At 44.2% G+C, this 15,423-nt stretch overlaps 1 protein-coding gene across 2 annotated transcripts in view; it reads left to right on the top strand.

Moving 5' to 3' along the window:
* PAPPA (pappalysin 1) overlaps nt 1–15,423 on the top strand; it is a 244,862-nt gene that overhangs the window by 54,699 nt on the left and 174,740 nt on the right. For both annotated transcript variants that reach the window (XR_009251453.1, XM_058694371.1), the window contains exons 4-5: nt 3,894–4,187; nt 11,609–11,801. Coding sequence is in view for 1 of the 2 variants with exons in the window: in XM_058694371.1 (XP_058550354.1) it covers nt 3,894–4,187; nt 11,609–11,801 (487 nt within the window). In the remaining variant the exon portion in view is untranslated. The remainder of the gene's footprint in view (nt 1–3,893; nt 4,188–11,608; nt 11,802–15,423) is intronic.

The following is a 15,423-nucleotide window of genomic DNA, read 5'->3' as shown; positions in this document are numbered from 1 at the left end:
ATTCAAGTTTCCAACTCTGTCCTTTGATTGCTTTCTTTACACACCCCTTGCCTCTTAGTGCATACAAATATCCTCTCAGCCTGGTAATCACTTTGTGCTGACACAACTAAGTCATGAGTTGGCTTGAGAGATACCAAAGAGACCAAAGAAAGTGAGTTATTCCTCTGTGTTCCACTAACACTACCAGGAACTCTTCTTACACTCAAAGTGTGCTGTGTGTGAACACAGACCAATTACCGAATGTCAGAAAAGACCCTGGTTTCTGAATCAGGCCCTATAAGCAAACATTGTAGTTCTTTAATTTTGATTTTTTTCATGCTCCCTTCTAGTACATGTCTATATGTACACATGCATTTTTTTAACTTACACATCTTTGAAATCACAGCATAGATAGAATTTTATGTTCTCTCTCTCTCTCTCTCTCTCTCTCTCTTTTTTTTTTTTTACTTAATGTTATGCTCCCTACATGTTTCCACATGGTAGCATTCTTCCTAATCACTTCTGCTCCATCCTTTTTTCACTTAACATCACAAGACAAAAGCATCCTTCCAGGTAATTTCCGTTTCTCTAAAGGAGACGTTTTTTCATGACCACATAATATTCCATTGAGTTTACTCAGCCATTTTCCCCTTGATTCAATGATCCCATTCTTTGCAGCCCTGGATAATGATGCCTCCCTCAGCGAGCGTCTTCATCTGGGAAGGCTAGGGCTCAACAGAGTGACCATGCTGGGTGTTCTCCGAGGCCCTGACTACTGTCCCAGTAATACGCCCAGAGTCTAGTCTCCGCTTTCAATCTGCAGAATCTTAAAAATGAGGGAGTGTGCAGCTTCACATGATGAAGACTTCAAACTTTACACTTAGTTCCCTCTAGACTGCTCTTATTCCCCACTTACTTTTAAGGGAATGAAACCTATCCTCTGTGTGTGTGTGTGTGTGTGTTTGTGTGTGTGTGTGTGTGTGCACTCATGCACGTGCATGCATGTATGGAAGTGTGCTGTTGCATAAAGAGAGATAGAGACAAAGATAAATATGTATTGGTTCCCGTCTGGGGGGATTTTAGCCCCTAGGAGATATCTGGCCATGTCCAGATATTTTTGGCTGTTACAAATGGGGGGATGCTACTGGCATCTAGTGGGTAGAGGGCAGCGATGCTGCGGAATGTATAGATTTAGCCAGAAAGAATTAACCAGTCCAAAATGTCAGTCATGCTGAGGCAGAGGAACCCTGAGCTAGATGATGATTGGGTGGAAATGACAGGGAGACAGGCAGACAGAGGCTGGGCAGAAAAGAGTGTGCAGCTTAGGCACACTTCAGGGTAGATGATCCGTTTCCATCGCGTGCCTCATATGATGTATGGGAATCCGGCTGGCCCAGAGCAGTACACATGGTTGTTCTCAGCTATGATTCCACTTGGCAGTATGGCCTTAGGCAAGTCTCTTTCCTTCCCCAAGTCCCAGTTTGCTCAGATTTTAAATGAACGGGTTAGACTAGATGGTCTCCAGGGACAGTTCTCGGCACTGAAATGCCGTCCTATCGGAAAAGCAGCTGAAAGTCTCTTCATCAGTGTCTTAGAGGGGTGAACAGCAGGCTTCTAAGTTAGAGAAAAATACTCCTGATGATTCTGTGAATTTCAGAGGCTGGCTCAGGACCAGAAATACAGAAGGCTATAAATCCATAGCATGTTATAGTATTTCAGGATGACGTCAGGCTCAAGCTATTTCACCTTTTAAGAGAGGCAGTGAAACGGGACTCGAGCTCTGTGCTGTCGCTCTGAAAAGGGGTGAGTCGGGAGGGGATGAGGTAAAACAAACAGAGCTGGCCCGGACATTAAGTCTGCAATCCTGTCACTATCCCTAGAAATACCTGTGGGGTCCTAGACCTTTCCACCCACCTGCCCAGTACCTCAAAGTTGAAGCTTCATGGGGAGACAGAGAACCATGGGCACTGTTGCAGCTGTTTATTTTAGAGCTCGCCAGAGGTGCAAAGTCACTTTTCCAAGATCACACAGCAGGGTCAAGTGGAATAGGGGTTGCCTCTCCTGTCAGGCTAACTGTCCCCATCCCCCTAACCTGTCTTCTTCCTGTCCTGAGAAATGCTGGCCAGAAGCGATTTCTCTGCACCAGACCCGACCAAACCCAACTTATTAGAACCATACATATATTTTACCATCTTTTCCTGCTGTGATGCCATGATCCCTGGAAAAAAGCTTGGGTGGGAAGGGGATTATGTTTCATATTATGATTGACAGGAAATAATTGAGAGAGATTTCCTGTCTCAATTTCTCTTCCTCCCTGCCTCTCTGCTTGCCCCTTCTCACACACGCGTATGTGTGCACACACCCCCACACACCCTCTCATACATCTTTATCTTTGTGCTAGAAGGCTCTGAGCAGTTCAGAATTAATAGACTCTGTGAGCCCCATGACTGAGCAAGCTCGCCCTCCCGGCAGTTCAATCCAAGAGAAAACTCCCCCCACGCCTGCCAGTTCAAATCAAGGCCCTGCCCCATCACCATTCTTTTATAAGACACCGCTCTGCCCTTAAAATCGCTACTTGCAGAATGTTCAGACCTGTATTTTAACCTCCTCTTAAACACAGTTGGATTTTAAAGTTTAAATATCTCCCTACCAGCCTATATGTGTTTCTCCAGTGCCTAAACTGAACATGAAACATGCTATCCATTGATTCTGCTGAAATCTGTTCCATCGATCTCCCCAAGCTAAGCCAGACTCAATCTTCTAAGACACGTGGGGTAGACAACTGCTTCTCAAACTAGAACACACAGACCAGTCATCTGGCGCCCTTGTTAGAATACAGATTCTGATTCTCTAGGTCTGGAGTGAGAGGCCCCAGATTCTGTATTTTAAGTCACCTTTCAAGTGATGATCATGCTGCTTATTCTCAAGACACTCTGAGAGTAATGAGTAATTAGTGTAAGGTATCCACTGAATGTGCAGTGTTATGCTAGCTGCTTGTGTGTGCTTAGTTAGACCTCAGAAAACTTCTGTAGTTGGCTTAGCATTCAGCGAAGATTCAACAGACATTTAATGAGATACGATATTCCAGGCTGTGTGATTGGCATTAGCTGTAGAACTCATTAAGGGGCCTGGCTCTGGAAGCTAAGGATCTTGAGTTCAAATCCCAACGTGAAACCCTACTGACTCCTGATCATGAGCCAGTGACTTAACCTGTCTAGGAAATCAGTACACTCCTATAGGGGTTGTGAGTTGGTTAAGTGCTATTAGATGCATGAAACACTGAGCACGGGGCCTGAGGACACATGATAAGTGCTCAAGAAACATTGGCTATAATGATACTGTCATAGTGATGAGCCCAACATGATGCTGGCCATCCTGAGTGCTTATTCTCATAGAGCACCAGAGATGAAGTGGGATTCAGAGATGGTAATCAGTTTGCTCAACGTCACAGTGTTGGTGAAGAGCCCAGAACTGGGACCAAGGTATCTGATCATGAGGGCTTCAATTGGACAAGAGTGTGCAGAATGTTTGTAAACCACAGCATGCCTTACTGTTGAAGGACAAGGTAGCAGCAGAAACATCTACCAGCCCAGAAATCAAAGTCCTCAAATGCCAATCATGCCCCTTCTTTCAAGTTTGAGAGCACCTTGGTTAAGTTGTCTTACTTCTTTAGGCATTGGTGTTTTCATCTGAAAAAATAAAGCGATTGCACAGAATGACTCTTGGGACTCCTTCCTACCTAAGCAATGATTCATATCACAAGTCATAACGGTTCTCGGGGCAGTGGAGTCACAGGGTGGAGAAGCCTGTGGTTACTTTGGGCAGCACCCCATTTACCCACGATTGATTGGGGGATTTCTGCACCAGGAAGCAGGGTGCCCTGTTTGCTTAATGCTCTGGTTTTCCCCTTGCAGGTGGCATTGTCTTGAACCCGTCTTTCTATGGCATTCCTGGGCATACCCACACCATGATCCATGAGATTGGGCACAGCCTGGGTCTCTACCACATCTTCCGAGGTATCTCAGAGATCCAGTCTTGCAGTGATCCCTGCATGGAGACGGAGCCCTCCTTTGAGACTGGTGACCTCTGCAGTGACACCAACCCGGCCCCCAAACACAAGTTCTGCGGCGACCCGGGGCCAGGAAATGACACCTGTGGCTTCCATAGCTTCTTCAACACCCCTTACAACAACTTCATGAGCTATGCAGGTAGGGACCCCTGCTTTGCAGGGAGCACATGGCCGGGTGTCACACACGGGCTCAGGTCCTGGCTCAGAGAAGCCTGGGCAAGGTCTTCCTTTACTAAGACTTCTTCATCCCAACAGTCCCTCATCCTAGACAATCAGGATAATAGTCCTTGTGTGAAACCTCAGGGGTACTTGGAAGCTGTTGTATCTGAAGACTCCTCAGAAGGGCGCACTTTAGGAGGCTGACTGGGGCCCAACATCAGGAAACCTGGGTAGATTCTAGCTTTGCCTCTGGATCACCTGATGCCTTTGGGTCTATCCCATCCCCTCTCTGGGTCTCACTTTGCTCAAGAAAATGGAATCTTTGGATCCAAGGAACGTTGGAGAAGTTTCCTCCTAATTTTGCAGCTATATTTTTCTAAGTTGGTGCTGACTGCAGCTTTTTCCTTTTCTTCCTTTTTTGTTTTTTACTGCAACTTTTTCTTAAACATAAATCTCTCATACCCTCTTTTACTATTTTACTACAAAAAAATAGAATGCTTTTGGTTTTGCAATTTGCATGAGATGGGGACATTCTTTTCCTAATTCCATATATCCTGTCAAAACTCTTTTCTTATACCATCAGTAATAGTGCTAGAGACTCATTCTTTGGGTTCAAGGATGTCCTGTACTTCTTTTAGAATAACATATCAAGGCCACTTCTAGCCCTTAGAACATTTTTGGAAAATTAAAACAAGGCCATCTCAGCCTTCACTGCTGGCCTGTTAGACCAAGAACCGTAGGGCCCAATCCACAAATTGCACATGGTAGCCCAGCATTGAATTTTATTATAATATTAAATTTAAGTGTCTCTTGCCTCTATGAAAATAAGTGAGTTCTGTGAAGGCAGATATTATCTCCAATGCCTCATGGTATTCCCAGCACCTAGCACAGAGACTGGTGCTTAATAAATGTTTGTTAAGAAGAAAGGGAAGGAAGAAAATGAATAAATTCTCATAAAGGTATGCAAAAGTGGTTCTAATCAATAACAAAATTTCTGCTTGTATAAAAGTTTGTGGTTCATAGAGGACATTAATACACACTATCTCATTTAACTGGCAACAAAACTGTAGGGTAGAAACTATCCCCATTTTACAGATGGCTGTACTGTAGCTCACCAAAGTCCTTTGCCCCAGGTCATGCATCTGACCCCAAGCATTTTCTTCTCTTCTGCTCTTGTGCAGCTCTTCAGAAGAGACCTAGAGATGGGTGCGTAGGAAGCAGAATAGCCAGGCTGGTTTTCATATTCTGTTCCACAGAGATGGGGGTGCAGGAGCTGTCAGGCATGACTCTGGGGAGCTCTAGATGGGACTCCATCTCTCTTTGAACCAGGAAAGCTCCCTGTCAACTGTTTCCCATTTCTTCCGGGGTTTTGCCTCAGATTGTGTTGGAAGAGAGGATATTGCTGCTGAAACCCAGTGAATTTGATGATCCCCAGTGGGTCTTTCTGCCTTCCTGTTTGGGCTGATGACTTCTGGGGGCCTCTTCAGTTTAAGGCTCATGTCGTTCAAATCTGAGATCTGTGGAAGTGTCGACCACCCAACCTTAGCACCATAAAGGGGTCTTTAGGTTTAGGTCTTTAAAAAAGACCACAATGCTGGGTATTGCCTCAAAAGCAGATTCCCACTAGGCTCCCTTTCCCAACGAAGCCGATATCCCACATCCGGTGCCCTGTCCTTTCACGCAGCCCTACTTACGTTCCATTTCTGTAGCACCTTTCCTTGGCCAGCTCGATGCACATGGAAAATAAACAATAACATGAATTTGGAAGTTTGCCGGACTGTTAGGGGCCTCAGAGCTGCCACTAGCTACTAGACCCCCATAAACTAAATCTTTTTTTTGTTGTTGTTCCCCTTCGTACAGATCTAAAGAGTGATTGATTTACTGTTGTTTTTTTAAAGGAACCCCTCAGCTCAGTGACCCATTAACAGCAGAACTAATTCACTGAGCTACGATAACAAACTTACACCCGCAAAAGCATATTCAAGGCGACCACGAGCTTTGAAATGTTTGTTTTCCTTAGGATCTCTGATAGATGAGGTGACAAAAGCAGTTGGATGAAATTCAAAATGCAGAACAGGATCGGGTTCTCATGGCCAGGGAGAGCTGTGCACAGACGCTGCGCAGTCCTGGCCAGAGGGTGGGGACCCTGCTGGGTCAACTGCCTGGGGTTCCTTCCTTCCTGGGCGCTTCTTCCTCCGGCCTGGTCACTGGTTGAGCAAAGAGTCTCATGCAGTGCTGTCCACTAAAACTTTCCGTAAAGATGGACATGTCCTGTGTCCATGCCGTCCAGTATGGTAGCCACTAGCCTGATGTGGCTCATGAGCCCTTGAAATATGGCTAGCGAGACTGAGGAACTGAATTGTTAGCCTTCAGTAGTCTTAATTAATTGGAATTGAAATAACCCCAAAGGCTGGTGGCTGCTGTATTGGTCAGCACAGGTCTACAATAATTATTTATTTTAAAAAAATTTTTGAAATTTATTTATTTATGCTGAGAGAGAGACAATACATGTAGGGGAAGGGCAGAGAGAGAATCCCAAGCAGGTTCTGCACCGCCAGCACAGAGCCCAATACAGGGCTCAAACCCAGGAAGCTGTAAGATCATGACCTGAGCCAAAACCAACAGGTGGACACTTAGCCAACTGAGCCACCCAGGCACCTCAATACGTCTGCATTAATTATTGAGTGCCTATGACGATACACCACACACTGTGAAACACTTCATAGGCTTGTCTTATAGAATCCTCAAAATAACCCAACGAGGTGAGTGCTATTCTTACTGAACCTATTTTACAGATCAGAAAGTGTGGGTTTCATGTAGCCTAAGGAACTTGCCAGGGTCACACAGCAAAAAGAAGGTAAGCCTTTCTCACTGTGGAGCCTGTGCTTATAATCATTCATCATCTGGCTCTGTTTCTGATGCTAAGGGAGGTAGAGGGTGTCCCAAGTACTCAGTTCAAGCAAACACCAGGCAGGTTGACCGGGGCAAGCTTAGTTGAGCACCAGGGGAGTACTGTCACCTTGAGCTGTTGGATAAGCCCTGAGCAGGTAGAAAAGCAGAAGCCTAGACTCTACTTTCTGAAGATGATGGGCCTTAGGAGGTCCCCCGAAGAGCACCGTCCAGTCAGGTCTTCCTCAAGAGTGAAGAAAACAGGCCTTCTCCAGCCTACAGGAACAAGTGTCTTGTTACCCTCATTCTGTATGTCAGGGCCTTTCAATACAAATGTATGCTTCAACCCTGTGCTCCCAGCTCTCAGGAATAGATCCTACAGAAATAAATTCATTGACTTCTTTGAAGATGTAATCATAAGAATGTTCTTAGCAATATTCATTGTCCAAGTATCAATTAAGTATTTACTACCTGCCAGGTGTGAAGAAAAATGCTTATGTGTGTGAAAAATTAGAAACTGTTTGCAAGTCCGATGAGAATGGATTGTTGTAATAAATCGTGAGGCCTCTGTATGATAGAACATTATGTGGTCACTGATGATAGTGTAGTAGATGAAGAAGAGGGGTAAACAGAAGCAGAGTAACCTGGTGCAGAGCACCAAGTTTGGGGGTGCAGGCACTGAACTTGAATCCTCCCTGCATTAGCCTTTGACCCTAGGCAGTGACTTCTCCTCCGAGCCTCACTTACTTCCTGGATAGCATGAAGGATAATCACACCTCCCTTTTGTGATAGTAGGTGTAATCATGCAGGTAAAGGATTTAGAACTGTCCTTGGTACCATAACTAGTTCTTCCTAAGTGATATTAGTGGGTTTATTTGTTAACTATTTAATGTGAAAATGGTCAGGGAACCTCGTGCAGTGTAAGACCTGGCATGTGTGTTTGTGTATGAATATATGTATGTATATAAATGCATGTATATATATGATGTAAATATATTTATGATAATGAGAATTATAAATATTTATATGCATATACATACACACACATATACTCCTATGTACTAAGTATTAATTGTATTATCTCTAGGTAATGAGTTTAGGGTTATATTTATTTCTTCATAACTATTTTTGGCACATTCCACATAATTTACAGTGAATATAATCATTTATTATCACTATCATTATTTAATAAAAACCAAAAAGTCAGGGATTCTTACAAAGGACAGCTATTGTTATCCATATACTAGATATGAATTAGCTTATTAAATGCCCTCATTAGCTTTAGGAGGCAGGTAGTATCACTATTCCCTATGGTTACAATGGGTACAAACGAGGCTGGCAGGGGCCAGCATTTTGCTCGGGGTTCCACAGCACATGGCAGCCCTGGGTCCATGACCCAACCTCCCGTGCTCTGCAGTCTCCATGCTGCAGAGGGGAACATGTTCTGGAGAACAAAGTTCAGTTACCAAAGTCAGGGCAATGCACCAGCAGCATGGGGATGAGATCCCCAAAGTCCTCTCGGCTTAGGGATAAGATGGGCTGGCTGGTCCTGGAGATCACGTGTCGGGAGGGGAAGCATGTGGAGGCAGGAAGCCAAGAGGGACTGACTCTAGACATGAGCTAATTGAGACAGAGCATTGTGATAAATGGAAACCCTTTGGTACCTTCCCCAAGATTCTGATAGCACCTAAGTCTCTAAGCAGTGTGCCCTGGGACAGACGTTTGCTGACTTCTACTTTCAAGTTCACATGCATTTCTGTTTTCCTGCTAAGTTCTGTCATCTATCTCTTTTTCATACTCTTTTTTATTGAGAAACATGCAAATGGCTAATTTTTAAATCATTAATGGAAAACACACTCTTTTGGGAGAAAAGGAAGAAACACAAATAAGAGTGTCTGGAGGAAAAAAATGCTGGTTTTCTCTTCCATTCATCTTGATAAACGCATTACGTCCTCCAGCTCACTGGCTCCCCACAGCAGCACTGTGGAGTGGGGTCAATTTAAATGTCCCCAATTTATACATGAGGGACCTGAGTTTTAGAGTTACTTCTCTCTTTTGGAAGTGACTTATTAGTATACTACTCAGTGCCTGTGCCTTAACATACATAGACATTCCCCTATTAATAGCCAGATGTGTTATTTCTGATATTTTTTACCATTATAAATGATGCTTCAGAAAATATCCTTGTACCTAAATTTTCCATATGTTTCTTCATGAATATACATCTATTGAATTCCTGAATGTGATATTGCTACATCAAAGAGAATGAATATTTCAAATTCTGGGATTTATCCTGCTTCTGGTTTTCTAATGCACATGGACACGCACACACACGTGCTGTTCGCAATCATGAGGCAGTGAGGATTTACTGAGCATTTATCATGGTTCTTTGTGCTCTACTCCCCTTACCCTTTAACCGAATTCGGAGATGAATGTTCTTGCTAGCACCATCATCCCCATCTACAGATAGGAAAACTGAGGCACTGAGTCGTGAATTCACTTGCCCATTTGACTCCAGATCCTTCATGTATTGGTCTCTTTAACCATACTTTCTTAGTCCCTTCTCCTGACTCTAACCTATTAAGTGGCTTTTCCAAGTGCACTTTTTGAATTAAGAAGTGCAAAGCTCACAGCAACAAAGAAAAATGTACCCGATGATCTGGCCCTTCTTAGACTGAGACATTTGGACTCTATTCTCCAGGCAATGGGGAGCCATAGAATGTTTGTTATCCAAGGAATTAGATGGCTACATCGGGGCTCAAGGGAGATGTATGTGGTTAAAGATACTTGCTAAGGGACACCAGGCTCTACTGCTTCTTCCAAACATATGAAGGAGTCCCCAGGGTGCTGGAGAAGAGACAGACTGTCAGAAGTCACTCAGGAGATCAGAGGCAGCTTCTGTGTATAACCTCCTTGTACTCCTGTCCCTTCCCCAAGCTGGATTCTCAAGGTCCCATCCAACTGCCTAGCACCTGCCCAAAGTTATTTTCTGTTTGTTTGATAAGGGGGAAGTCAGTTTATGTTGCAGGATTCCCAGTGGCGGGTTTATTTTAAGATCTGGCGAGCCCCATGCTTCTCTGTCTGGGGCCCAGCTGCAGAAACCCTGACCTGGCCGACACCTCTGGGAAGTGGTGTTTTTGGAAACCAAGCGAAAACAGTGCCTTGCTCTGCCCCTGAGGCAGTTGAATAAAGCTGTTGGAAGGGTAGACAGGAGGCAGGCTTCTTCCTTGAGCGGCGAGTCGAGAAGAGAGTAGGGCTGAAGGTCATTTGATCTAAAGACATTTAAGAGATTGTATTCCAGTCAGCTCAGACTCAGGCTCACATCCTATTTATCAATCACCTGCAGGATACTGTTCCCATACAGGGTCTCATTTATGCTCAGGCATCCTTCTATTGATTAGAAACATGGTCTTAGCATCAAGACTGCCTGGGTTTGAGTCTTGGATCTATCCCTAACATTGTGATCTTAAATAAAGTTGCATGACCTCTCTCAACCTCTATTCCCTTCTCTGTAAATGGAGAAAATCATAGTATTTACTCCCCAAATCGTGGGAGTGTTAAATGTGTCCAAGGACCAGTGCACCATGCCTGGCTTATACTAAGCACACAGCAAATGTCCCAGTGACAGTGCTGTCCTCATTCCCAGGACGGACATGAGCCTGATTGTTCCTAGGGCTGCCTGCCTCTGGCTGTGCTCACTGCAAAGGACACCATGTCCCTGGGTCCTGTACCTCCCTACAGTCCTGACCTTTCTTTCTCCATCTGAGCCATCCAGTCTGGTTGACCTCAAGTACCTCCTTCTTCAGAAGCCTCCCTGGAACACTGCCCTTCCCCAACGTTCTGTCTCTTGTTCATCAGTGGTCAGCATTGCAGTCGTCAACAGTCTTCTGATCGCCTTGACTCATACAACAAACTGGCCTTCACTCTATAGTTAGACTGGTCCCTCCTCTGGGGCAGGAACATTTTAAGTTTCATCTTCCCATGGCCCTTGGGACAGAGCAGAGAATATGGGATAGATGCTCAGAAGGTTTGTGAAGGACAGTATCACTGCATCCAAGGATAGTGGAATGGATGAATGAATGTATGGGTGAATAGAAGGGAGTGAGTGAGTGAATCAACAAGGAAATGAATGAATGAATGAATGAATGAATGAATGAATGGGAGATACTGGGTGAGTAGTGAGGCAGGAGCAGAATAAAGAAATACATCGCTTACTGACCAGGGATTTGGGGGCCCATGGAAAGCAATTTACCTGTCCCTTGTCCTTAGCTGTGACCTCTGGGCTGCTCAGTCCCATCCACCCTCCCCTTCCTCCCGTTCCCTCTCACCTGCCTCCAGAGGTGATGACTGCACTCATTTGTGCACAGACCATTAACTCTTAAGCACTGAAAGAGGCCAGCTCTGTGTTGGCAAGGACTGGGGTGCTGGCTGGCTGTTCCCTGGGAGACGTCATAACTCTCTCATGCCCTCCCATGCAGCCAGGTTTTTATCTCTCCCTCTGCCCGCTCGCAGATGACGACTGTACGGACTCCTTCACGCCCAATCAAGTTGCCAGAATGCACTGTTACCTGGACCTGGTGTACCAGAGCTGGCAGCCTTCCAGGAAGCCGGCGCCTGTCGCCCTGGCCCCCCAGATCGTGGGCCACAAGACCGACTCCGTGACGCTAGAGTGGTTTCCGCCCATCGATGGCCACTTCTTTGAAAGGTGAGTGTGGCCTGTGAAGTGGTGATCCCTCTCTCTCCTGCCAAGAAGAAGGGACTTCAGAAGGGAAGCAGTCTTGGAGAGGAGTTATGCTGTTTTCTCTGTCCTTGCTCTCTTGTTCATCTGGAGCCCCTGGCAGTTCAGCCACTTAACAGTGACTGGTCCAGATAGGCATGTTGTAGATTTGGGGGTCAGGGGATACATGAATGATTGCTAATCGAAATTAATAAGTAATGATGCATGCTTTCAATGAATGAATGTTTAGCTTTATTTTATTCTGAAATACCTGGAAACTCTATCCTCTGGGATGGAGGTCCTGATCTCTTCTCCATGCATTCAGGATTTGAAATTGCCCCTGGTTAATGGGTAATTGTAATATATGTATAATATATATTAAATATCAAGGCGTATATGTGTATATGCACGTATTCATATCATACGTGAATATACATGCATATATATATATAATATATGTATAATACATATAATTAGAATCTTTGTGCAGAGTATTTCTTTGTAGAATTGAGGGTAGAATTTTTAGAAGACCAGGAATGATAAACCGAGGTACAGGAGTTCTGCTCCCCCGTCTGCCACTTATTAGCTGTACTGACTTGGGCAAGTTACTTTCCCTTGCAGAGAGGTCTTCTACCTCAGAAACGTGTGTCTTACGATGCCTCAGTGGTCTGCAGGCATGAACCTGAATCCAGGGGTCTCTTGTGATGCCTTTCAGCATTGAGACCCTCTGAGGAGCTCAGGCTTTAAGGAAAACAGATTCTAAAGAGTCGGGAAAATAGATTAAGATGTTGACATTTACCCTTGCCTTTAATTTAGGGCTTATTAGTGTCTTAACCTCTATCCCAGCCCTTCTTTGGAGTGTTTTATCTAATACTGATGATATACCATTGATGATGGCAAAAATAAAAGCCAGCTAATGATTAACAAATAATTCTCTGAGGTTGTGGCTGTTGCCATTCATTAAGTGCTTACTCTGGGAAAGATTCTGCATTAAAAGCTTTGTTTGCAGAGTCTCATTTACTCTTTCTAGTAACTCTATGAAGGGGGAATCATTTTCCTCATTTGCTGGGTAAGGCAGGAATTGGAACTGAAAGAGGCTGAGAGATTTGACCAAGAGCCCGTAGAAGTTGGTGGGAGCTGGGCTCTGACTCACATTTTGCAGCGTCTTGTCTCTGGCCCCTGTGTGTTTTCATTAAGTCCGTCTAAAATTTGAATTATGAAGGGGGTGTTACCCCTACCCTCAAAAGAGCCACAGAAGGTGGTAAGGTGCTCTCGTGTGTGTGTGTGTGTGTGTGTGTGTGTGTGTGTGTAAATACATATTAGTTCATGGTGCCACATTAAATTGGGGCTCTGGGGCACCTGGGTGGCTCAGTTGGTTGAGTGTCCAATTCTTGATCTCAACCCAGGTCTTGATCTCAGGGTCGTGAGTTCAAGCCCTGCATTGGGCTTCTCACCAGGCGTGGAGCCTTCTTAAAAAAAAATTGGAGCTCTAATTTTCTACAGTACCATCAGTCTCTGAATCTAGAACCTTTGTCTGGCAGCTGGGTGCATGTGTTCATAGGGGAAGGAAATGTAATCCCTGGGCCCTCTATAAAAACCCCCTTCCCCTGCCCCCAGCCGCCCTCACTGGGAGCTCAGAGCTGGGTTTGGGAAACCTCATGTGACACTTCAGAGCAGGCTCTCCAGCAGCCTGTAGATTTATTTATTTTTTCTGTGGCGATGAGAAGTATCAGACTTTTGGTCAAGCCTTGGCCTCAGTTCCACTTAAAAATGGAAGTTTTGTAAATGAAGCTTCCTGTGTATGTATTTAATTTATATTTCATAAAGCAGTTATTGTCCATTAAATACATACCATCTGATTGTTGGAACCTATTGGAGGGTTAATTGTTGTGTAATGAGATAGGTCTCTATTACATGGTACCCTCAGCTCCAATCAATATGTTTTTAATAACCTATAGTCAGTTGGTACTTGAGGCTCGTACAATAGCTATTCTGTTCAGTCTAAGATTTCATAACGGAGTTATCATATGTTAAATTAAAACTGACATTTTAGAAACATGTCTAATTAGGGTTAACAGCTACGTAGACGATAGGCTATGACTAAAGGAAGTTGGTCCACCAGTTCAATAAATTGTTATAAAGAAATGGAGCTATCACTCCCGCATACACTCAGTTTGCACTCATGTGCATTGGCCTGGTGCAGAGCATACAAGCTCTACTGACAAATTGTCTGCACTCCGCTCCCCGCTCCACCACTCTTGGTCTAAGGGGCCTTTGGCAAGCCATCTCACCTCTTACTCTCTCTGACCCTCTGAATCTTCTTCCGTAATTGTGCCCACTTCAGCTGGATTTTGTGGGGAATTCAACAAACATGTGACATCTGTGGTATGCCTAGCACACCGTCTATGTTCAAGAAATATTAGCTCCCATCTCATACAAAGTTTCCCAGAGCTGTTTAGCTACTTGAAAATTCTCTTTCCCTGCAAAATCTCTGGTGTTTTCCACTACATCCATCAATGCCAACCTCTCGCCCCTGGCCATCCCTACGTCCTCCTGCTGTTCCTCACATCTGTGGTCTAAGAGAATACAAGGGTTTTCCTTAAAAAAACATATTCAGATCCTCCCACAGCCTGTGTCCTCACACATGGGCAACTGAATAAATAATTCAAGGCCACCCCCTGGCTTTTCTAACTCCTTTATTTTTATCTATCTTGCAAACATGTGTTGACGGAATGGTTTCAGTTATCTGAACAATTGGTGGTGGGGTATTAGAAAGAATTCTGGACTGAGAAGCAAGAGACCTGGGTGTCAAGTCTTTGCAACCTCATTCATTTCCTCTTCCTCTTCAGCCTCAGTCTTCTGATCTGTAAGCCAAAGGGCATCTAGCCTTTTGCAACCAAGGTTCCTATTGCAAATCTCAGAACACAGCAAATGACTTGAGTAACTATTTTCTCAATTCTCCCTAGAATGATACATAATGAGTACCATTCTAGATGCATAGGAGAGATGTAAACTCATCATACACAGTGGACATCTTAAAGAAGCACTGTTCAATGGTACTTCTGCAGTAATGGAAATATTCTCTATCTGTACCATCCAATATGGTAGCCATTAGCCAACTGGCTATGAAGCACTTGAAATGTGACAAGGGTGGAACTGAATTTATTTAAATTTATTTAATTTATAATTTGTTAAATTTATTTAATGTTAATTAACTTACGTTCAAAGACCCACATGTGACTGCTGGCTGCCATATTAGCACAGACTTGAGCTTTAAGCTTTGACTCTCATGGAACCTAGGTAAGAAAGATGATCTCTTCCAGTGTTAACATCCTGTATGTCTGTGATTTCAGAGAGAGAGAGAGAGAGAGAGAGAGAGAGAGAGAGAGAGTATGTGTGTGTGTGTGTGTGTAGATACAGGTGCAAATAAAAATCAAATAAATGCCAGAGGTAAAAAAAAAATACTATATACTCCCTGGATGTATAGATACTTCCTGATTTTGGTAAAGCCTTTACAAGCTATAACCTTGGCGTGAGTACATTGTACTCATGATCTTCTATTTCCTAATCTGTAAAATGGGAACATGACCCACTGCCCAGAATCACACCA

The sequence above is a fragment of the Neofelis nebulosa genome, chromosome 12 (genome assembly GCF_028018385.1).
Source record: "Neofelis nebulosa isolate mNeoNeb1 chromosome 12, mNeoNeb1.pri, whole genome shotgun sequence".
Taxonomy (NCBI): Eukaryota; Metazoa; Chordata; class Mammalia; order Carnivora; family Felidae; genus Neofelis; species Neofelis nebulosa.
Note: the sequence above shows the minus strand (reverse complement) of the source record. Positions and strands in the feature narration are given on the sequence as shown.